Source organism: Calonectris borealis, chromosome Z (assembly GCF_964195595.1).
Source record: "Calonectris borealis chromosome Z, bCalBor7.hap1.2, whole genome shotgun sequence".
Classification (NCBI taxonomy): domain Eukaryota; kingdom Metazoa; phylum Chordata; class Aves; order Procellariiformes; family Procellariidae; genus Calonectris; species Calonectris borealis.
This window is the reverse complement of record NC_134352.1, coordinates 52,532,931-52,558,014: the sequence shown is the minus strand read 5'-3', so window position 1 is coordinate 52,558,014 and position 25,084 is coordinate 52,532,931. Positions and strand designations below refer to the sequence as shown.

Here is a 25,084-nt window from a genome sequence, read left to right as displayed (position 1 = left end):
GCCTTCAAGCCCACGGGATCTGAGCACTAGACCCCAACAGAAACATGAGCATGCCCAGCAAGTCCCAGACATTGACTTTCCAGGTACATTCACACCTTTTCCCAACAATACTCAGCCCGAGGCCTTTGCCAGGCTTCTTTTGGAGCTCTATATTGAGTACATCATACATGTCTTCCTCCTTGTACTGGGCCTCATCTCTGTACACAGTCAGACGAACTTTTTGGGGAGTCTGTCGGAGGACATTTATCGCTTCATCATGTGTGGCATTCCTGAGGTCAATCCCGTTCACCTGCAATGAAAGCATACAATGATAAAGTGTGCAGGACTTCGCAGCAGACAAACAGAAGATGGCTAGATAGCAAATAACAATAAAGGTGACCAAAGAAACCACCACACCTCTAATATCTGATCCCCAGCCCACAGTCTCCCATCTTTAGATGCTGCTCCTTCTTCATATACTTCATGGATAATGATAGCTCCCTGTGGATAAATAAAACAAAAATAAATTGCATGTTGAAAGAACGAAGAGCAACTGAAAATTCCTACTATAATTCATCAGTGATAAACAAAACAGTCAGAGGTATGATGAACAAATTACCGAATACTTAAAAAGTTCATTTATACTTTCAATTTTAAAAGTGCTTTTCCTCCCCACCCCGTCCCCGTACTGGTATCTTTGGTGTCTTTCTATAAATGCTACAGGAACAAATAAAGAAAAAATCTATCAGACATTTTAATTTCATTATTGTTATTTCACTTGAGTGACACACATATTTTTCCAACCAACCAGCAAAGTGTCTGCTCCTCCAACAATGCTCAGACCAAGACCAGTCCGCCCTTTGGAGATATCAATGGTTGTTTCGCATCCAGGAATGATTGGACAAGTAGCTGGGTCAGAGGCTAATGTGGCTGGAGTTGAAGACCTGCTTGTATCTAAAACAACAATTAAACATCCTGGTTACAGTTAAAACGGCTCAGTATTAGAAAAGTGACTTTAAAACAGCATTTTGAGAGTTCACTGACAGCTCTACAGCAACAGCTGAACAGCTGACCTACAGAGAATGATGCTGCCTCTCCCTTTCCCTCAGACAAGTACTATCCTGTAGTTTTCATCGCAGTTGTCCTGTTTTCACACCATCAAGTACCTGGATCACAGTTTTGAGTTTACTGACAAAATATCACATACATTGTGCTGTATTTATACTACCAAATTCACAGTCTGGATAGCCAAAGAAGCTATTGTATACAACAGATTTTATTTAGGATAGAATTGAATTTAAACATCTGTACCAGCAACTATGCAATGTAGATCAGGGATAAATGAAGTACATAGTATGTATTAAATACATGGATTCAGGGATGTCAGCCCTGCACTTTTGCAATGGGTCAAGTCAAGGTCTATCTAACTAAATATTCCATCTCAGACTCAGATCTGTACCATGAGAAAGAATGTTAAGTATGAATCAAATATAGTGGTATTTCACAAGTCCAGCAATCCACGGTCAAGTCAAAGGTTTTATAGACATCATAATATTTAGTGGCTCTCAAAAAGAACTTTTTTTACACCAGTCCAACTTTTAACTGGCCACTGACACAGCTTTTGGAAGCAGTAAGTTTTGTGGTGTAAATATATATTCTCATAGCGTAAACATATATGGCATCCTTACATAGCAATTTATCTGTAAATTCAGTATCTCTGGTATGTCACAAATGGATTTTTGCTTCAGTATTTTAGTCAGTTCTGCTGTGTCAAGAAAACAAGGTGCAGGGGCAGCAAAAAGGTGGGCTTGGTAAAAGAAAGCTGGGGAATAAATTATAAAATCAGGTGGAGAACCAAGACGAGGAATATCTTCCAGTTGGGTCATGGATGCCTGTAAATGCTAGTGAAGCCAAGTTACAATCACAAAACCCCAGGATCCTGGAGAGAGCACTGCTGAAATCTCCATTAGGTCTTTATCCCTAAGACTTGGTGTGGCAGAGTGGAGATAGAAGGGATAGACTTGGACAAAGCCATAGATTTTACCCTAAAACTAAATGCAGAAGGGAAGACAACAGACTTATTACCTAGTAGGTCTCCTGTGTGTTTCTTAAGATTTCTTTATAGTAGTATAATTGTATATCAATACTACTGCCAGTAATAAGCAACAGAAACATGACTCAGTAATACTTGCAGTGATGTACATATAAATTAACTGTGATGTGCGCATTACTCAATTAAGTTATTAGCTTCTTAGTAGTGTGTTGCTTAAGAAACAACCATCATCTATCAGTCACATCTCAACTCTCCACTCTAAAGGGGAAGAGTCAAACGTGGCTAGTCATAAATGGCAAGACAGTCTCAACCATTCCCCTGTTTTAGGAAAGATGACGTGACTTTTCTCCGTCATTTAAAGGAATGCCTTCCACTTAGTTCTAGACAACCATGACAGAAGCATCTGCTGCACAGCCTTTGGGAGGGAGGAGGAAATCCCTCCATCCTCCCACCTCTACAACAGGCCAGTGGGAAGGCAAAGGTCTTCGGTGTGGAGCCTCACTGCTTTATTTAGATGGAGCTATAATCCATAAGTACTAGAAAGTGCAACTCAGAAGATGGCTGAGTGCATACAAAAAGAGAAAACTCGCTTACAAGCTGGGTCTTCATTTTTACGTCACAACCCCAGTGAAAATGGACACACAAGGAGAACCTTACTTTTGACTGTTTCTGGTTCTGGTGAGCTGGAAGAGGGTACAGTTGCTGGCAGCTGCGTATTCCTCCTCTCTGCCGGGGCAGTGCTGGAAGGGACTGGTGCTGCAGTCAGGTTATCCATCTCTGCTGAGTTGATTGTAAGCCTCACCATAGTTTTGGATGTCTTCAGGAGACTAATAAACTGAATGATAAAGAGAAAAGCTGGTGAAGAGTGTAACTGGACTGTTCAGTTGTAGAACAAAAATAAAGCAGAAGAACTGTTCTGCAAACTGGAGCTAAAAGATACAAACCTGCAGGTTTTCTTGGTAATGAACAAGGACAAATATTGATGTTTTTTATAAGAAACAACAACAGAGTTAACTGTGGGCCAGACCTGGCTGACGTTAATCAAGTAGCTTCCATGAAACTTCGCCGAACTATACCAGACAAGAACGTGGCAGTCTTTTGCCGGCTTCTCTGGACAAAATACTATGTTTCTAGCAATTATTACAAAAATTGGAAAACTAGTATTGTCTTTTAATGTTTGGGTGGAGCCTAATTCTGATCCCACATAAGTCAATGCCAAAACATGTACTGATTTAGATAAATGTGCTACTGCCATCCTTGCTCCTTAATCAGATGCACACCTGGAAGGAAAACCTGAAAATATTATCCAAACTATGGGAGGAGAGAAGGACACCAGCGTGTAATGCAGAATCTAGTTTAAGGGGATACTGAAAAACCTTCAAAATTAATTGCCATCTCACAGAAAAGACACCAAATCCTCCCAAGACTTTACATTTCAGTAAAATTAGAAGTATTTTGAGAAATTACGTACTCAATCTCTCTGTCTCTTCTTCCAAGCCTAGCTACTTCCCTGCAGACTCTTCCCTTCACTCTCTCTTACTCATTTACTGCTTCAGAAATAGCAGCGCATCAAAGAGTAAGATGGATGCTCTCCTAATTGCCCTTCAACAAACAGAAAGTGATCTTCTCATGCCTAAAGAATCACTTTTCTTGGTAGCAAGGCAGGTGCTAGAAAAAAGCCCTCCTTGATTCATTACAGAACACAAATTGAGTTTGCTGAGCTAGAAGTTAGAAATAAATCTTGTTATTTAGGAACGGAGATAGTTTTCTCCAAAGGGTTGAAATCCAGGCTCGGAATATAAGGCGGCTGTTATTACAGACTCCCCATGTATAAGCACAGTTCGTGACCTGATTTACCATTGATGCAACTAACCCATGTAAATTTACACATATTAATTTTACCGGTTCTAATACTTTTCAAGTGGAGTAGCTACGAAAAGTCATTACTGAGCAATAGTTCATGGCTATTATCCCACAACTAAGTGCCTCTCAGTCATCAGATCTGAACCACAGCGGGGGGGAAAAAAAATCACATCTGTAGCACAGAGATAACGATTCACATACTGCATTAATGAAAAATAGCAGCTGAGCTTTAAATTCAGGCTTTAGCTTATTCTGCAGTAGTTTTCTTATCCAGGCAATGCCTGCAGATCTTTGGTTCTTTAGCCAGCTTTGAAAAGGAAGTCAAGAGTATAGTCACGAAAATCTCACTGGTTTGTTTAAGACACTATCACCTCCTACATTAATTGGTGCGATTTCTGCAACATTCCTGACACTTCAGAAGCACCTTTTCTACTGGATATCCCACAACAATTTCATCATCCACTGCCAGGATCTGATCTCCGACTTTGATTCGTCCATCCTGGAAACAACATAGAATAAAAAATATGAGCTCTGGATGCTACTCCAAAAAACATTTTTCATTCCCTATTTGGATTTTAAATGTTTTCACACCTTTGCTGCTGCACCATGATCTGTTAAGCTCTTAATAACTACTCCATTAACTGTGTCTTCTTCACTAATGGCAATTCCCAAGCCTCCTTGATCCTGGGGCAAACAGAAAAATGCAAATGGTTAGGTACTGTATTTATCAAAATGTTAGAACACATTCACTAAGGGCTAGTGAAGCCTGAAGACATAACAAAAGTTTGGGTTTTCACAATGCATCGTTATTTTTGTTTTAAACTAATCTATTTCTGAAATAGATTTTGCCAACCTGCAAACAGTATATTGGCTACCAAGATAAATCCGAAACACTTCTAAATTCAAAACCACTGCTTTGAAACTTATAAGACCAATTGTGATTCAGTTGTTAAATTCATAAATAGGAGTAGGAAACACAAAATCTTTGGAAACTACAAACTGAGGTAAACAAAACTTCACGATATAGCTTAAATTCGTTATTTGAAATCACAGAAAAAATACACCCAGGAGTGGAAAATACAGAGGATGGAAAAATGTATGCTCTTCCTGTGAAACCAGTAAATGTTTGTGGCAAAGTGAAATTTCCCTAATGCTTTCACTTAGCATTAAATCATCCAGGTACCATCACCTGTAAGATATTCTTCTGGTTAATAATGGAAGGCTAGATGCCTTCCAAGGAGAAAAACTTACCGATAGTTCGCAAGTTTCTATCCTTATATCCACTGAATGCAACTGTCTTCTCCGTGTCAATAAGCAGGAGCAGCAATTTTTCCACCCTCCTTTGGCAGCTTCATAGTTACAGAACACCTGGCCAGTTTCCACTAAATATGCATGTTGTTTGGGGGATTTGGTGCTTATAATCTGCTATTTCATTTACTTCAAACAACTAAGGCAATGATTTTACCTGAGGCACCACCAGCAGCTGGTTACCAAAAGTTTTGCAAATAGGACAACAGGTGACTTCTCCCAGAGACACAGTGTGCAAATTTATGTGAACATAAAAAGACTCATGAGGTTGCCAAAGACAGTTATTATGTCAGGAATACTTTGGGGTCCGTTCACAAATAGGAAGAGAAGACCTCTAGAAATCTCTATTCTGACTTCCAGTAAGTAAGGGACAATATTTGTTTGTCAAAAAAAGGATTCCATTACAAAAAAGCAAGCTAATGAATACGAACGTGGCTGATACAAACTTAATTTTCAGTACATACCTTAGGGAGTTCCACATACTGAATGTTTTTACATGAACTGAAGTCAGAACAAGCACTGATATCAATCTAATAGAAAATGAAAACATAACTATGAGCAACTACATTCAACATTTTGCATCAAAATAAAGTGGCGCACAAAGATTTAAAGTGGGTCTGATCACCTTCTGGATTCATTTAAACTGCTATAACCCCATTCATGGGTTTACATCATAGTTTAGATGAACATAAAGTAAAACAGAATTGAGCACAGCTGTACTAAATTTAGCAGCTTTATTAAAATCTCATTTGTTTTTCCCTTGGATTTCTTTTTCTTTTGTATTGTTTGCTAAGCAGACAGGGCAATCCTCTATCCAGAACAATGTTAGTATCTCAGTCAAATGAGAAAACCAAAAATTTACTTTACCTCTTGATGCTGAAGTGTCCCTGAAGTACCCTGTAAAGCCTCTACTGACTTTGCAGGGCAAACAGCCATCTGATTTACTGCATCTTTATTTCTACAACAGATTCCATTAAAGAACGTAGTAAGAAAGTAGTAATACAGCACCATATTTCTTAGAACAAGTTTAAGCCTAGCCCTTTCTTTTACTTACTTTCTGGCACTCACAATGCAAATATCAAACCAGAAAACTCAAGACAGATTTAATGACTACTAAGAACTGGGTTCAAAAGCACATCTATCTTACCAAAATTAAAAATAAAACAGAAACACTCTGTGCAAAACTCGAGCATATTAAAAATAAACCTTTTTAGCCAAATCTTTAACCAGAACTTACCTGATAAAGATTATTTTCACTTTAGATGGTGCACATTTGATTATTGAGGAAGCATTCTGATGAGTCCTTCCGTAGAGTATTTGCCCATTTATCTATACAAAGGAAGGTAGCGATTATTTCTCAAAATATTTTAATTCCTTTATACTTAAACTAATTTTTAAGAAAAATCCATTATCCCACATCACAGGCTAAAGCAGAAATTGTATTAAAATAACAGATTATGTTGTGTCCTGCTTTCACTCCCTTCTTCCAGTAAAAAATTCCTTATAACTAACACCATCACAGTGCTAAAAATGTCATTCTCTAAGTTATACTGGGTTGACTTCATCTATTTCTACTTGCCATTTATCTCCTCAATAAAGGGCCATGGTAAATTCTAACCATAACAATACAGTACATCTGTACATACATCTCCACATACAGTTCCTCATACATCTCCACATACAGTTCTGAAGTTACACAAAGCATTTCTGTGAGGGTAATGTTACCTACCACTATCAGAAAGAATGGGAAAAACTATAGCAGAGAATACATCTGCAAGTATCATCAACTGAACTGTGGTAATATAAAAATATAGTTTATGCTCGTATACATATTGGGAATGTTAGCTGCACATTCAGCTGTTGGGTCCCTCCACAAAGCCACTAGAGAACAGTCTGAATGTGCCATGAGATAAAGGTCTGTAATACAAATGGATCTGTTCCTGTTTCCCAAATTTAATTTACATTTTATATGTTACACAACATAAAAATATTCTGGTATTATCACACTTCCAGTAGACAGAGAAGTGATTAGAAAGTCTGGAGCACTCCACACATGGATCGACTAAAGGACTTCAGTATTTTCCATGGTCTGCAATGCACTGCCCTTCCATACATCTCCATAACCCAGAAATTGCTGTCATCCCCCATTTTTATCCATTTTAAATACACACACATCTTTACTGAGTACTACTATAACCAGGGAAAAAAATTCCAGGGGCAAGGATTTGGCAGGATGAACATCTCGTAGTATAGTGATGTCAACCTGGGTAACTTGGGGGATTTCAAAGTCCACTGAAGAACTTCTATATTGCAGCAAGAATCTACTATTTTAGTGCATTTTAAGTCAGCATGTTTGGGTTTCAGTATAAATTGCAGAAACTCACCTCTAGTAATTCATCCGCAATCTGTAACCTGCCATCTTTGCCAGCTGCTCCATTTGGATCAATTCCCACTATAAAGACACTCATCCTGGATCGGTCTTTATTACCAGCAAGACTAAGTCCCAGACCTGTCCTTCCTTTTTCCAGCTCAATCATGTGTAGTTCCCCCGGTAGATTTCCATAGCGCTGCACGATCTTTTCTAAATGTAAAAGTGTGGGCAGCAAAGGTTGGATTTACATTAGAAAGTTTTGCAAGTGACCTAGAGAGTCAAGATCTATGTCCAGTGGGCAGTATCTGACAGAAGAATCCCAAACTGGATGAGAAAATTTTAAGTGTACACCACACTTTTTTTTAAGCTAAGCCTTAGGTGATTTATAATAATATTTCTAGTTCCTTGTTTTACTTCTAACTTTGGAAAACATTAAAACTTCTGTTAAAAAAAGACTTTTCACACATAAAAGCAATAATCTTCCCTGCAGTTACACCTTCAGGTAACAGAAGCTATCACATCAATCACTGCCATCAGTTACTTAGAGTACACTGAAACTCTTCAAGTAGTCCTACATGTGAAACAGTGAATCTGGACCACGGAGGAAAACAGAGATTGGAGTACAATGAAGAAGAACAAATTAGTTTTGTATTTCACCATGTGCATCTGACAAAGCACAACTGAAAGCTGACAGCAACACTTAATACCCAAATCACGAAGCACACGAGAACGAAGTAATTCAAACTTATCTTCTGCTACAGTGCTATTTCAACACTAATATTTCAAACATCATCACAAAGGAGAAACTTACTCCAGCTGTAACCGAACTCATCCTCCTTCTCCACATCCTCGGGGACTCTGCTAGAAGATGACTGTGCAACATCACAGCTCATTCCTGAAAATGCTGAAGGAGGGGGCAGGGGCAAGTTACAAAGCGAAGTCTTTTCTGGCTCTAAATCGGATTGACCGAATGCCTGTGGAGAATAAGAAAAACACAGTGGCTAAGCAGATGCAGACTCTGTGTAGGGCAAACTAGTATACAAAAATGTCGAAATGGCAATGACTATGGCTTTGAAGTTTAAATACCAAGCAGCTGGAATTCTAAATGAGTAACACGGCACAGAAAGGCTGCAAGAGATCAAAGATAGAAACAAACACCAGGCAAAGTAAGAAATAACATCACTCCAAAATGTATTTGGAAGCAAACAGAACTCACAATAAAGGCCCAATTCAGTAAAGTTTTATGTGCCACTTTACATTTCAGAAAAAGTCTCTTACGAAGACTCAAGTGATTTTTTTTTTTTAATGCCATATTTGTAAAAGACTTCTACTTCATTTTTTTTTAAAAGCCACCGCATGTAATTTCTTCCTATGATATGCTTTGGAAGCCAAATAGTAGGAAAGGGAACGGAAAGAAAGAACTTGGTGCTTTCAAAAATGCCTCCAGAAAAAAGAAAATAACTGGCGAATTAACTGAAAGGACGATTTAAAAACAAAATGAAACAGACGATAACAGAAGAAACCCACAGTAACTGGACTTTTTCAGTGTTATTTACTGGTTTCCTATAAGCTGCACAGGGGAGATCAAATAGAGGAGGATACAGATTAAACCACAAAGGAGAAAAATACTTTTGGTCTTGATGTATGTGGTCTTTTCATATTCACAAAAAGTTAAAAGTATAAACACATGACACACTGCAATATAACGGTTAAACGTCCAAATCCACAATCTGGCAAGCCTCCAGTCAAGTTAGTTTCCCTGAGGAATATGTACTCTCATCAGGGATTTAGCTAAGTGTGTGTAAATGTGTAATTTATATTGTTTTGGCTTGCTCAGAGTAAACATGTAGGCAAGAAACTGGTGTCTGAGTATCATCATTCTGAAGCTTATGCATGCCCAACAGACTTTACTACTTGGCAGATCAGCTGTTGATGTAAACAACAAAAACTTTAGATGAAAATCAAGTATTTTTCCAACACTAGGATTTCCAGGTGTTGCCCTAGCTTCATACCCCTGTTCACATCATTTTAGCTTTCATTACCTCCATTCACAAAAGTTTGAACATAGTATCTCAGATGGAGTCTCTGGGTACCAAAAACACTGAGACAATTTCGTCAATAGAGGCAACAGTGAAATGGGCAACAACATACACTCTGGAAGACTTAAATACACTTTAAATTGAAGGTGTTGAAAAAACTAGAAAGTTACCCATTTAGTCATACTAAGAGATTTAAGGAAGGTCCCATTTCTCAGGGAAAATAAGTTACCTTCATTCTCTATATACACCAAACATTTAAAGAAAACGCAAATGCCCTATTTCAGTTCCCTCACTCTGCTTCTGCTTGAAAACGATTTTCCTTTCATTCAGAAACTTGTTATAGGAGCTTAACTAAGAAGTCATTAAATGTCAAAGGTGTGGGAAATTTTAATATGGCACCCAAGACAATCATTTATATAAAAAATGCCATATAAAAGCCATATGATATTTTGTATCATTGTATCAGTCACATTGATCTGTGATTCAAATTTAAGACAATGCCATCCTGCTGAGATGATACCTTGCATCACTAAACTTCATGTAGGAATTATTTAGAGTTTATGCAAATTATACTCTAAAACATGCTAATACTTACAGACATAAACCTCAACTGAAGCAGCAAAATTCTAACAAAGACATTGTTACCCATCAGAATCAGAGTAGGGTGGAAGCACTACTTAGTAACATTCAAAGTGATTTTTCGTAATCAAAAATTCATGAATCCACCATGGAGAAAAGCTGGTGACAGACCTCTACCTCAAGGAGGATGAAGGGGAGAGTAAATAGAAACACTAATTTTTCAGAGTGCTTCCTAAAGTTTTAACTAGAAAGCTACATAACATACTGAAAAAATGAGGAAACGCAGTGTGAGAACAGACCAGATCAGCAGACCTTACAGCAGTCTCTGTGTTTTAAAATCAAAATTAACATATCACTTTAGTGGTACTCTTGGTAAATGACAGTGTCCGAGATCTTTGCAAAACTAAAGAAAACATGATCAAAAAAAAGAACAAAAAATTGCTGTCAAGGACCTCTGGAATATCTATAAGGTGTGAATGTTTGGCTACATCCTGATTAGCACTTATGAACTGCAGCCACCATCATCTGATTGACAAAAACCACGCTTCTTTCTGCACCTCTGTGTACGCGTACATAAATCTGAACATGTCTGATGTTTAAGGAAATGCTGAAACGGAAGTAAAAGCAAGGCTCCTTTGTGAGAAGAGTAAAAAGGGTGTAACAATGCCATGTGGGCAGAGGGGATCACGTCCTGCCTCCAGAACTCAGCCTGCCACGCATGCACCGCCAGGAGCAGAAGCTGGCCCCCGCAGTTTACACACACATAAGACTTTTGCTCGCTGAATCGGGCCACACACAAAAAACCTAAAATGCTTTAACTCATGAAATACTTCCAGTGTGCCACAGCACAGTATTTCATTTAAAATGCAAAGCATCAGACAGTGCATGAACCCATTTTGCTACCAGGGTCACTCCGATCACAGCCAAGCAAACATTAGTAACGGCAGCAAGTTTGGAGCAGTATCACTTTCAACAAAGGAGGCACACGCGGAGGAAGAAGCAGTTATCTGGAAGGTATCACAGGCCATGTACAATGTACAGCACACATACAGTATGACCCACTCAATGGAATCAAGACAAACCTTGAATGGTGTGGGAGCAAAAGGGTTAGTTGGGGAACAACGGAAGGTAACCCTAATTGGATTCGATACCTCCTACAGTAACAGAAAACAGCAATCCACATGTTACAGCACCTTTGGCAATACATAGCATTATTAATGAATAACTCACTTTCAATTACAGATTCATTTTACTAACCACAGCAACTTTATTAACTCCATGTATAAATGGACAAAAGTATTCATGGGGTTATTAAGGACCCTGATTCAGCAAAGTTTCTTACTGTACATGAACCTTAGTTCAGCAGAAGCGGACAGAGGTGACAAGAGGCCATTCTTATCTCTATGTTAAAAAAGGAATTACGCAGAAACTGCAAAAACATTAGGTTTTCTGTAAAAAGATGTGATTTTTTTTTTCAGAAATACATTTGAAAATGTGGAAAAGACAAGCCATCATTTCTATTATGCTTCTACTCCCTTTCCTCAGAAGTGTAACAAACACAAAGACAGATTTCAAAAACACACATGCAATTATACACCACATATCATATCATAAATGTTCGTTGTACAATCAATATATTTGACAACATGGGAAAATAGACAACAGGCACCATCACTCCCAAGACGTATAACCAGCTTGAAATTATTTTATTAAATCAGAAATGCATGCACGTAAGAATTAAGCCTTTATTTATTATTGTGTTAGAGGTTAATTCTGTTCCCAATATGAATAACATGCAGTAAGTACGAACCACAAAAACCAGAATCTAAATTTTTTCATATTTCCAAAGATGTCAGCATCCTGTTCATGGTGCATTAAAAAAATTTTCAAGAAGCAGAGGGAAAATATTTTCAGCATCATACAACAAAAGCTGCCGATGTTTTTCTTCATGCAAAAAGAAAACAGAGGTATCGAAGCTGGAAAGTCCTAACCACATTAAAAAAAAAAATGAAGTACATAGCAGCAAAACACCTTACACTGATGAGAGCGTTACACTCAGGTGGATATTTTAACATATACCACAGGGACTGATTTTGTAATTGAGAATCTACTCCTTTGGTAGCTCTGATTAGCTCAGATTTGGTGGTTATGATTAATGGAGCTGGCATTTTTTAACTTCTTCAAAACTTTCTTATGTGCACGCGTGTCTGTGTCTTTTTAATTCACTACACAGAATTTCCACTCTCATCAGCACAGTATTTTACCCAAATTGGTGTGAAAGAATTTAAATGCAGAGAAACACTAATGGCAAAGAAGCACACATATAATGTTTGGTGAGTCAAAAGCACGCAGTGTGTCATCATCCAACCTTGTTAGTGCTGAACTGAGAAGAATCAGCAAACGGGTTAGTGCTGCTGAAGACAGCTGGCCTACAGAAAAGACTGTTCTGCAGGAAAGGCAGGGAAGGGTTCTAAAAAGAAAACATTATAGAAACTAAGCAAAAACATTTTTAAATGAACCCTTTGTGACTCATGAAACAAAACATATTTATTTAGCAGTTTGTGCTAATCAAACAAGGCCCGCTTCCTGCACTTTGCTACAGACATGTGAAGGTAAGCAAAACTGTATTTGCCCTGTGTTTATATCAGCTAAGTTTAGCAGAGTGTAGAGGAAAAGCACTGATCCTCATACCTGTTCTAGTCCATAAAGTGCAGAATTCAGTAGCATGAACAACAGAAAATTTACTTGCTGTGCTATTTGTACGATTTTGTTCAAGCATCTCAGCATATGGGATACTCTTACACATTAGTTAATTATAAAATTGTGGACTTCTGGGTTAGAATAACACAATTCTTTGTAATAATGCAGTAGGTTTGGTTTTATTTTGAAAACCACAGGCTAATTCTCATAATTTGATTTACCTCTTGTGGTAACACACTTGCTGTGCATTTCGCAAAAGAGAAGATTTAGTAATATTAGGCATCTCTAAACAGACTTCCTATCTAATAATAACTTTTACAGATCACTTTGTATGTGTGTGCTTGCATCTATAATTTTCTGAATTTATAGTTCAATTAAACTAAATTCTCTGGTCTTCTCCTTAAACAATACAAGGTACTTCTTTATCATTTTTTAACACAAAAAGAGTTTTCACATTTAGACAAAATTAAAGGATGCAATTTCACCATTTTCTATTCCTTATGCAGTTTTTGTACTGTACTCTATTTTGAGATCAGAAGCTGTTTAATAAAGAGGGGGCACCTCTAATTTTGCATAGTATGTTGGAAATACTGTTCAATGTATACTTAAAAGTAATTCCTACACTAGGTGTATCCATCTGGCAACTGCCTAAATATCTTAGGGCTGTAAGATTAACACTGCTGGAAAATAAGCAGCATAATAAGTGGAAAGGAATGTGAAAGGTTTGCAGCATCAACTGATACATTTATATCACGGTAATTTAAACCAGATATATGTTGCTGTTTAAAAATTTTCTGAAAGCATTTTGGTTTTTTAAATGCTCCTGAAAATAGAAAATGCATCCCTAAACATTTATTCTCAAATATCATTTTGCAAAACAAAAAGTAATGTAATTTGGTAAGACAATGTATGTCTTGGTTCTACAGTATCTTCAGCAATGAGAAAACAGAGCTGTGCATAAACAAGGTTTCTTCACTGGCAAGTCACTCAAAGTCAACGGGCAGTTTCTCTACAGTACAACAAGACTTTCTGTTTACACGTGTAATTCACATTTCATTTTGTCTTTTATAAACAGAAGTTTGGGACAAGTAATTTGCCAGTGTAATGATCTATTACACTTAACCATTACATTTGTCATCTGCATAAAATTGTATCTTGATGAAATTTTAAGCAACTTAAATAAGTATCACAAACATTTTGTATATAAACAGTGAAATTCTAGAGTAAAACAGAAATAAAAGATCAGCCACAGTAATTCAAAATCTTGCCTTTGTATTTCGTCACGAGGGCATAGCACATAAAATACTACTGTTAGCTCAAATTCTAATCCATGCATTGTATTAATATGGACTGACTACCATGATAAAATATGGAGCATTTGAGTTTGGCTAAACAGTTAGGTTTTAAACAGTGTGCATGAAGCCTGCTTTTTTGCACAGTCTAGGACAAGAGAAGCAAACGATAAAACAAAGGGTATTTTTCCTTTTACTGTTTTTTTGCAAAACAAAACCTAAAGTAACAGAATTTATTTTACCACCTTTTTTTTTTCCTTTTTTCAACTAACTTCTGTTCAGCATTTTATTAACGTGTCCAGGATGCTAAGTATCAGAAACTAGCTAGCATTTCATATAGCATAATGCTGTAACCCCGCAAATTATCTGGGATCATAATCATGGTGATAGATTAACTCTTACTCAGAAATACCGGGTTAGAATAAACACAATTCTTTGTAATAATGCAGTAGGTTTAGTTTTATTTTGAAAACTACAGACTAATTCTCAATTTGATTTACCTCTTGTGGTAACACACTCGCTGTGCATTTCGCAAAAGAGAAGGTATCAATACGAAATACAGATTTGATGGGTAAATGCTTGCTAGCAAAACTATCAGCTAGGTTTTCACAGCCCATTTGCATTATTTGGGCTATTCTAGAGTACCCTTAGGATCTCTAACTACAACAACAGCCTGAATGAAGAAAACAAAGGGGAAGAAACTTACTCATTAGCAACATGTCACTTGAAACTGCCTTACTAAATACATAGTGGTACCATATTAAATATAGCTACTATGTGCAGGCAGCTAACTATCTGGGTACTGCACATGAATGAAGGCAGGAAATTCCCTTACAAGATCTCACTATAAAGTACAGATGCAAGTTTCAAAAGATGAAGACAATAAATATAATGCCATTTACAAACATCACAACACAAAGCCTGTGTAATTAAGAGCATTTGCAATGTTTCTGCTTACAGAGAAACAAGCGTTTGTTAATAAACAGTCAAGAAATAACCAACCAAGCTTAATAACTGGAAAATAAAGAGAACAAAGAGCTACAATTAAAAATAGCAAAGGAGCATTCTCTAAATAAAAGTAAGTTGTGATAAATCAATGGCATCATTGCTGTCCCAAACTGGCCTAAACATTCAGCAGTGGCAATTTCACATCACAGCAAATGCAAAAGCCTTACTTTAGTAGTTTGAGTATTAACATTCAACAGAGTTTTTCATGCAACTTTACCTTAGATGACTGACGATAAAATGGGTTAGTAGTTTTCTGCCCACAGGGAGCAGAAGCTGAAGAAGGGCTATAAAGAGACTCTGGCTGGGGAACAAGAGTTATGAGACAACTAGTAAATAAACATGCAGCTTACACAGACTCTACAATGAGGAAGTTTAGTTTCTAGTGATGCAAGCAACTTATATTAAAGCTCAGTAGCTTTTGTCTGCAATGTCCATGCAGCTTAGTGACGGAAAACTTCCACGTACTTCTAAGTCTTTTCATTAATGTCCAATGAATTTTTTAACAAGTGCTGTATTTCTGCATGCGCTTCTCAGACATGCTGTCAATCTCTAAAAGTTGGTTTTAGTTAAGACTCCTACTCTGCCCCCCAACAAATTATCTTTCTTGAGGCTTTTCAAAATAGTTTGAGGACGGCGTGCTGGAGGGTAATTCCAAATCCAAATCGATTTCATTCTAAATGGAAATAATACTTAAATCAAATCTTTGTTCCTAAAATAGCTGAGATGGAACTTTCAGGATTAAATATCCCATTCCCAAACACCACCACCTTGAACATTTGTTTCATCTATTACTATCATGTATTACATCTCTTTTCATATTCTTTATGCTTACCCTTGGTCTGCTTATAATGCTCTGAACCATAAAGACTACAGGATTGCCTGCCTTCCGTATGGCTTCCACAGCTTGTTCGTGGCTGGCATCTCTGAGGTCAATCCCATCCACCTGTAATTGGAAGGCCTCATCTTAACATTGCAAGAAGCTACAAGAATAATGAGTCAGCTTTGGGTTTTGGTTAGGGAACTTTGACTAAAACCTAAGCCCAAACCTCCATTACTGGTGGAAAGGTTGCTACTGTCTTGGCCTGAGGTCGCTCAAACATAGGCCTGAGATTTCCATGAGCACTGAAAGGACATCAAATAAATACTCTCCATGGTTTTATTTTTTCAACGTTCTTGGTTCAGGCTCCATGCGTTTTCCCACAGGCAACGTAATAGAAGAGATATGATAACAAGAAGAGATAAGGTAATCTGAAGAGAGTGGTAGCATTTGCCAAATACTGCTTCCTGTAAATCCTATCTCAGAATAACCTACCTCCCAGGACTTTATGAGATTTACAAACTGAAACTTGTTAGGCGCTGGAGGGCCTTTCATTATGGGGTATTATGTCAGTACAGCGTACTTTTTTTTTTCCTTTAATTTTTTTTTTTTTTTTTTAGGAGCAAGATAAGGCTAATTTTAGCTACTAGACACTTTCCCCAGAAGTTAAATTTTTAGGTCAGAGCTGAAAAGCTTTCTCTCTTCTTGAAGAAAGCATTTACAGAGGATGGCTAAGGACAAACTTTTGCCTGGTTGCTTTTTTTCATGTCTTCCTATGTACTGGTGTGTAAAACAGTTTGCCTTGCAATCCAGGTAAGAACCGTGTTACGTTGAGGTTAGCATCAGTAAAGCATTCTCACAATGACCACAATAAAAGCTAGAAGCTAACACAGAAAGGTTATTTGTTAGTGTCAATTCTTGCACACAAAGTTATATAATGAGAATTACCCCTATCGTTTTAATTGTCTCACTCTACTTTAAACTTAACCATCCAATGTAAATAAAGAGAGAATGAAAACAATCTGAGAGAGAAAATTCTAAACCTATGAGGAACTGAACAATAACACTAGGCTCTCCGACTCCCTATGTCTGAAATACTGGATGCACTAGTAGAGAGAAAAGCCTAGATAGGCCACAACTTGAGAAACTGAAATAGTCCATTCAGAAACACTCAAATTAACACAACATTAGTTACTTAATTTCACTCACCAACTTCAATTTCTGCAAGCATCATTGTCAGAGACAATCGCTGCATTCATAAAAATCCAGGTATTCAGATATAATTAATGTTTTTTAACTCTGTGGCCATCAAGCAAAATTCCACCTCCCAATTTGTTATACACTGGAAACTCTTCCATCCTGTTGTAGAAAGTGCTACCTGTATTAAGGTATTAATTCAAGATCCTTTATATGGATCTTGTAGCAGATGGTAAACTGCAGTTTAAGTATCACCATGTAAAGTAAGCCCACTCTGATCCAGGGGAAGCATCACCATCTCTATCACCCTGCTTATTATGTTCTTACTGATGGACAGTCAGCTAAGCACATCCCGCAGGGTGAAGAGGAGTGCAGTTCCTAATGGCCTGACACTGGAGACAGGGTAATGCCTGACTTATTGATAATCATCACAGGAAAGATACATTCCTTCCAGTATGTTCATTCTTCAGTATCTTTAAGCAAGAAAGCAGAACTGGCTGCATGAGCACAGGATTGGCTAAGCAGAAAAGAAATTCCTCCCTGGAACACCACTGGCTACCCTATCCTCAGGCACAAGCACAATGCTCTTAACTTCCTCTGTATCAAATCCAGCTTTCTTCACGTCAGCGGGAAAAAAATTGTCTCCCTTAATTCCTGCACAAGATGCACAAGAATGATGCGGTCTGATTAAGATTTAAGAGGGAGATAAGCTTGGCATTTATTTGCATGATTTGCTACTCACTGGCCATTTCTGTTGCTATCCAATATGCAAAGGTAAAACCTTTTAGCTTCACCAAATTTAAGCTTTTTCCCACACATGCTGGCTTTAAAACAGACAGGTAGAAGGGCTGGCTTTGTAGATCCCTGCTCACACAGTCAGTCATCTATGCTTTAAGGTTGTATATTCCACTTAAAGCTGTCTGCACACAAACATCAGCAGACGGTACTACACTCTGTATGGCTCAAGTGGTGACAGCTGGAGCAATTACACAGCTGTCGGACTAGGACCACATATCTATCTCAGCGGATCCTGAGATGCTGGGGGTATTGCAAGCAAAAGGCTGGTACCTCCACGATCCGATCTCCCGTTTTCAGCGTTCCATTTTTGCCGGCCGGGCTGTCTTCCAGGATGTGCTTGATAAAGATCCCTCTCATCACTTCTCCATTACTCAGGCGGCTGCCCATCCCTCGTCCTCCAACAATGCTGATCCCCAGTGACTTGCTAGGCTCTCTCCAGAGTTCAACCCTGTTGTGACAAAACAAGGACCAAAATAAATGAAAATCTGTTGTGATTATGACAATGCTGCACACTGAAGACACCTGGATTTGCACAATGGTTTAAAAACATTCAGAAATAACTCCTCCTTGGAAAGTTTTGTCTTTCAGTGGGAGTTATCTACTGAATTGTTCAGAAAGTAATTGTGCCTGCTGTTGTGCACTTTATTTTGGATTCTAATCAAAACTTTCAATCCTTCTCATCTCTTCTTACTGGCTCCCAGAGAGTCAGCCTATAAAGATAAATTACTATAGCAATCAAGAAATTGCTAGATTGCATGGATTAGCCCAAAAGCAGTAAAAATCAACAATGAATTACTCTTGCAATGCACAATATGCATAAGTGCAGCAATTCTGTTGTTTGCTTATTCAAGCTTATTTGCTTTGCAAATTCAATTTTTTTTGAATTTCAAATGAGATTTTATACTGTGCAACTAGATCTGCACTTACTTTCTGGGCTGGTTCCAATTACTGAAAGCTGCATTTTGAAGTTCACTTTCTTCTCCCTCCCCCTCTTCACGTTCTGGAAGCTCTGGGAGTTCCCTGCTGATGAATAGGAACATGCAATTCATTTTCAAAGAACCCACATAATCCCTAGATTTCACTGCAAAATTTCACATATTGGATAACCCTGCCAACGTTAGAATTTGTATACAGGATTCGTGTAAGGAACTTCTTTTTCAGATGTCTGTTAGAATACATATTGTGTTTGGGGATTCCCTGTCCCACTTGTCTCCACAATTAAGTTTCTATCAACTGACAACCACAGAATAAAAGAGTCTGCATTTTGGAACTAGAATCAAATCAAAGCTGAAGGTAATTACTTACTGTTTCCAAAATGGAGGAAATTACAAGAGCGGCATTCAAAAACAGTTACTGCTTTTGGAGATTAATTTCAAGAAAACAAAAATTATTAGTCACTTTGAATATTTTGGCCTATAACTGTAATGAATTTTTGAAACTCAAGGAAAAGGACAACATAACTCAATTCTTTCTAGTATACATTCTGGAAAGACCATCAATGCCAAATTCTCATGTTGGAAGCACTGAGTATTTGTGGCAATACATAAATCAAATTACATGGTATTTAAGAGAAGTTTAGGATGAGGCAGTATTCAATCTGCATTTTGGGTAGATCAAACACCTATAAAATAGCCTTGTAAAAATGTCAGAAAAAACTGCTAGCCAAAGCAAAAACTGTATTCTGAACGGCTTTTAATTGTAATGGCTGTTGGTCTGAAGAAAATCACCATCTTTCAGCTCTTCTAAAATAAAACTTATCTTCCTGAACTGTGCAAAGTGTATGGAAAGAGTTACACCCAAGAGCCCCATGGGAGAAAACATTAAGTCTTTTGACTCACCTGACAGTATGTGAAGGAAAAAGTTCAAGTGGCACAGCTCCCTCTGTCTGTTGTCCCAAACTGGCCCTGTACTCGTCTAAATTTTCTGCTGGCACATACGTAATACTGCAATAAAATCGGACATGATTAAAGTAGCATGAGGACTGCTGGTCCTACCTTTGGCGGGTGTGAGGAATGGATATGAGGAAGCCACTCGAGACTACTTCATACAGTTATTGACTTCAAAGCCACAATGCTGGTATGCTGGGAAGAAGGAGTTACATGAATCCTTTGTGATTTTGCAATAAATATGCATTTTATGGTCAAATTAGGTAGCTGAACAGCACATAATTTTCTGAGGGCTAACCACTCCATTTTCAGTAAATGGTGCTTGAACAGCAACAAGAGTGTAACAGAGACAATCCAGCTTCAGTCAAAACAGATGCCTCGTGCAAAGACAAACACTGAAGGATCTATGAGGTGTGAAGCACCATTACCATTCTAAATAATGGCTGCAAATGCTTCTGGAAGTTGGCTTGCAGGATGTTTTGTGTTTTCCTGGGCAGTTTTGCATCTATTTTTTGGTTTCTATGCTTTTGGTGAAAAATACTGTATGGGTGTGGACATACGAACATATTACAGCACACCACCTATGCCGCAGGGAGTAATCCCCTGCTCAACTCCTTCCTCCACACCTCCAGGCACTTCCAGCCAGCTTGGGACAGTCAGACAGTCATATTTCACCAGCCAAATGACATGCAGACTCCTGAAGGCCTGGTGTAACCCGATCATGTTTGAATGCCAGAAACAGAAAGGGCCCAATAGACTGGGGAGGGCGAAACAAAGAGAAGGAAAAAAGACTAAGGCATGGAGAGTATTTCTTAAAAAACTTCCTCCTACAGGCAAGAGGACACCATGATCTGAATAGGGCTACTTAGATCTAAAAAGGCCCTCCTTTAACGATGCTGTATCTTCCTAAAAACGTTTAGTTGTTCGATAAGCAGCTTAGTTATCAGATCCAAGTCTGCCAAGAAGTAAGGGTGATGGAAAAAGAACACAAAAAAAATGGCTGTCCTCCCATCAACCACATGGTTAAAAGAAATATGAACATACTTCCCCATAGAACAGACAGGGCAAAAAAAGCCCCCGCTTCAACAAGGACGTGTAAGCTGCTGAGGAGAGACTCCTTCAGCTTCGTGTCTCTCACTTACTTGGAGCCCTCTGTCACTCACTGATTGGAATCCTCTTCCGTCTGTCACTCCCTGACGGCCACTGATGCCCCCTCTCACTGGTTTTCTGCTGAATACAGCAAGCAGCAGAAGGCAGAGCAAACAAACTTTTATATGACTAATGCTGCCTGTCCAAAACACTCTACCCAAATTATCATAAGGAGCATTTGTCATCTTCGTCTGTGCCCAAACATGTTCCCTACCTTCTCTCACATCTACCATATCTAGAGAAGTGCAGAAGATGGTCATTAAGGAGGTGCCTAGGGTGCTGAACAGGAGGAACTCTCCAATTCTTTTAACGGAAATTTCTAAATCATCCATTATCCCCAGCTTCTTTTCTCTTCCTTAAACCTCCTCCTTCTTCTGCTTTGGCCTTTTTTCAAACCCACAGGTATTATGTGCACTATACATATTGTTTTCATTCTGAACTGCTGGGGAGTTAACATACACTAGGGAACAAACACTCAGCAAAATGTCACTGACTCTAATCTGTCCTTCCTGAGGGCATTCCAACACTGGGAAACACACAAGACATGCAGCAGTTATTCTGCAAAGCCCTAGCAGTGAAACGGAGAGAAGCAAGAGGGAAAAGAGGTTTTGAAAACAATCACTACTACTTCTGAGCCATGTCCAACTCCAAATGTGTTGAAGTATAGCGAAGTACTAGTATTATGGTCACAAAACTCTCACAGGTCAAATGCTGCTGCAGAAGCACCACCCAGTAAGCCCGTAAGAATACCTTGCCTCTACAAAAGCTACGAGACGTGCAAGCTGCATTTCAATGAAAGAAAATCATTCATCCAGTTACATTGATCAGTTTCATCCCAATCAAATTAATCAATTTTCACCCTATAAAAATAAGTAGGAAATAATGTATTTTTCCTTGAAAGACAGCTGCAGTGAAGAAACCAGAATTGCAAGCAACATTTCTGCTGGCTAGAAGGCTTGGACAATGTCCTTTATGCTAAACTGCAGCTGGAATCTATTGTTCAAAATATGGAAAGGAGAACGGCAGGCTTCTAAAAAGGAAACAGATATGCTCAGATTCAGCCTGGATGTAGACAATAGAGGGTGATCATTGATAGTAGAGTGTCCAACGTCTTTCAACTCTTGTCCAGTCCTTTTGCGCAAAATGCACATGGCAAACAATTACGCAGGGTCCCAAGGTCCAAGGGACCCAAGTAGTCCTTACCTCACACTTCTGTGCAACATCAGTGCTAGAGATCAGCTAAGGTGGAGGCAAACCATATGCACTCCAGCTGCTGGGATAACCTGTCTTTTTTCATTACATAAATGAGTAACTGACATTGTGCTAGGACATTCAAAAGGTACGGCTCAAAGGATGCTCTCAAACAGGCTTATATGCTATTTACAAACATCTCCCAAAAGCTCTCTTAAGTAGGTAAGCTTCCCTTTCTGTATACAGCACAGGAACTGAGAAGAAAAGAACTTTATTCCACCATTTTTAAAAACGCATTTAAAATTGAGCAACTGAATTACCTAACTGATTTCCACAGATGGAGTCAAATTTAGATAGTATCACTGGGAGCTGTTACATTTTAGCTCTTTGGAAAATGACATTATTTCTATTGTAGTGCTTAACTACAGTTCTAATTGCCTAATTTTAAGCACTCAAAGGAACATTCAGTATGTTTTCAACTGTTCATTCTTATCTACAACTAAACTTCAATAATGCTTCAGCTACTTCATAAATATAAACTAGAACGCTTACTTGCATTTTGCAAAAAATAACACAGAAAAGAAAACTAAATTACATGGATCAAATGCATGAAAAGGCACATTCTGTGTAGGAGTTCACCTTTGTTTCTCGCTCATGATTTCCAAAGTTCAGTTAACTGCAAAGGTTTCCCTAGCTGCTCTTATTAGCTAAGCTGTATTACTGATGTGACTGTCCTCCTTCCTTCTCTCCTTTGCGTGTTATTATTGAAACGAAAGGTTATACAAAAAACCTAGCTCTGTTGAAAATTAGAGTTTTAGGAAATATGTATACCTGAAAGTTGTCTTTGCTACGTGGCTGTCTGTCCTGTTCCTGCCTTCTGTGACACACAGCAAGGTCAGATTGTACTAAAGACCTTGGATTTCCATCTGCCAAGAATTTCTCCCTGTTTAGTACTTCATGGGCAGACACCCCACAATTATCAAATCTTGCTTGCTTGCTGGATCACTACTGTAGCTCACTTCTTGGAGGTCACAGTGAGGTCTGAAGACACCTAACATCATCCTGAACAACTCAGCATGTGACTAGGGTGATGAGTGGCCCAGAGCAAGAAGGGTGTTGGGCTCCTCTGGTCAACTCTGTTGACCCTCGTGCTGTAAAGTGGAAATAAAAATCCACCCAGGCAGCTGAATGGTTCATCTGCAAAAGGGACTGAAATTGCCTTAATATGGTCACAGGGAAGAGCGTAAGAAAAACAAGTGCCAGGAAATAGGGATGAAGTCACAGAAAACACAACTGTTTCACAGTAAGTGATGAAGTCACAGTAAATAACTGCTCTACTATTGTGTTGCATTTCTTACCTGCAAAAGAAGTTAAAGTTCAATATTTCAAGGGAAAGTATATGCAGGGTTTAATCATTTGCTCTCTTTTATAGCTTGAAGGAGAAAGTATTCTGGTTTCCTTTCTTGAGGGGTTCAACTACCCTCCTCCCCCCAGAGATATGCAATGAAAGCAGTGACAATGGAAACACCAAAGGGTGTACACATGAAAATATCTTGTAAACACAACACTGCATGCAGTACAGAGGAACATTTATCACATGCTTGACTGAACAGTCACACAAAACCTTGAAACACCAACAAACCAAATAACAAAGTATGGAAAATGTTCAGGACAAATTACTGTCATTAACACTTAAGGTCTAATTTGAACCTTTTTATACATGAAGGAAGTACAATGTAAGTGCCACAGAAAATATGACACTGAGATTAATCCAGATATCAGTACATCGTAGTCATGCCAATTCTAGCAGTGAACCATGTACACATACACACACATGCACACATGCTCTGAGCAAGTTTGGGGTGACTGTCATAGATTTAATTTAAAAATATTAGCAATAATTTTTTAGAATACAGGTGTTTTCATTCCAGTCTCAGGATGTATGCTCCAATCTTCAAGTTTTAAAGCCATATATATACATATATATACACACACTCTCTCTCATACCTTTTTTTAAAAATATACACACATCCACCTGTGCAGCCACATATGCATGCACACACACATACACACACAAAGAGAGAGAGAGTATGTACCTATATCTGGATATATCCCTGACATTACTATGGATGTCATAAAAGCATGGAATGATTTTACAGACAAGTTGCAACATAGAACCATAATGAGTTTCTGAATCGCCAATACTCACACATAAAAGAGGGCCTGATCATCAGCAGGTGCTGGAGAAGATCTAGAATGTGAAGCATACGATGCAGCATCTTTTTACAATGGTGTTAACAAATGTCAACGTCTCATGCTGAATGCGAGAGGCATATTTATGTAGTTAAAAGTGTGAGTTGTTTTTTTTCTTTCTTTCTCCTTTTTCTTCTTTTTTTTTCCCGTTCCACCTCCGCTTCATCTCACCTCCCCCAGAAAGCATCTGTTCTTTATTATTGTCTATAGCAGTGATTATTAACAAGCATGGAAAATGGAATTGCAATCTATCTTTTATTTCTTAATCACGAATTCATCCCCACACTTTAGGCAGGTGAATTCTGATTCAGCTCTAATTATCTGACAGATGTTACAAGCAGCTGCTGCTGAGCACAAAACCCTGGCTATTATTACAGAAATATAAGAGCTGCTGGCAAGGTGGAGTGAGAAGTGAAACAGAATGCATTCTGGTTAAGGCCACACATCTGGTTTTCCACACACAAAGGGGAAAAAAATTAAATACCTAAGTCTGAAACTCAGATTGCTGTTTCTTGAATTATTCAAAATCAAATTTCCTTTAATAAAATAAAAGAAAGCCTTTGTGTGGCAAGTAAGAACAGCTTTATGTTTTCTCAGCAAA

At 38.2% G+C, this 25,084-nt stretch overlaps 1 protein-coding gene across 3 annotated transcripts in view; it reads right to left on the bottom strand.

Annotated features, from left to right (window-relative positions):
* MPDZ (multiple PDZ domain crumbs cell polarity complex component) overlaps positions 1 to 25,084 on the bottom strand; it is a 95,078-nt gene that overhangs the window by 12,467 nt on the left and 57,527 nt on the right. For 2 of the 3 annotated variants that reach the window (XM_075138424.1, XM_075138425.1), the window contains 16 exons: positions 24,440 to 24,481; positions 19,843 to 19,947; positions 18,932 to 19,027; positions 18,275 to 18,452; positions 16,025 to 16,135; positions 8,386 to 8,548; positions 7,588 to 7,784; positions 6,441 to 6,532; positions 6,071 to 6,161; positions 5,668 to 5,733; positions 4,487 to 4,579; positions 4,320 to 4,394; positions 2,690 to 2,867; positions 788 to 933; positions 397 to 480; positions 96 to 289 (listed from right to left, as the gene is read on the bottom strand). In XM_075138424.1, coding sequence (XP_074994525.1) covers positions 96 to 289; positions 397 to 480; positions 788 to 933; positions 2,690 to 2,867; positions 4,320 to 4,394; positions 4,487 to 4,579; positions 5,668 to 5,733; positions 6,071 to 6,161; positions 6,441 to 6,532; positions 7,588 to 7,784; positions 8,386 to 8,548; positions 16,025 to 16,135; positions 18,275 to 18,452; positions 18,932 to 19,027; positions 19,843 to 19,947; positions 24,440 to 24,481 — 1,911 coding nt within the window. Of the gene's footprint in view, positions 1 to 95; positions 290 to 396; positions 481 to 787; positions 934 to 2,689; positions 2,868 to 4,319; positions 4,395 to 4,486; positions 4,580 to 5,667; positions 5,734 to 6,070; positions 6,162 to 6,440; positions 6,533 to 7,587; positions 7,785 to 8,385; positions 8,549 to 11,274; positions 11,347 to 12,560; positions 12,663 to 15,409; positions 15,494 to 16,024; positions 16,136 to 18,274; positions 18,453 to 18,931; positions 19,028 to 19,842; positions 19,948 to 24,439; positions 24,482 to 25,084 lie in introns of all 3 variants that reach the window. The other variant, XM_075138423.1, reaches the window with a different exon arrangement.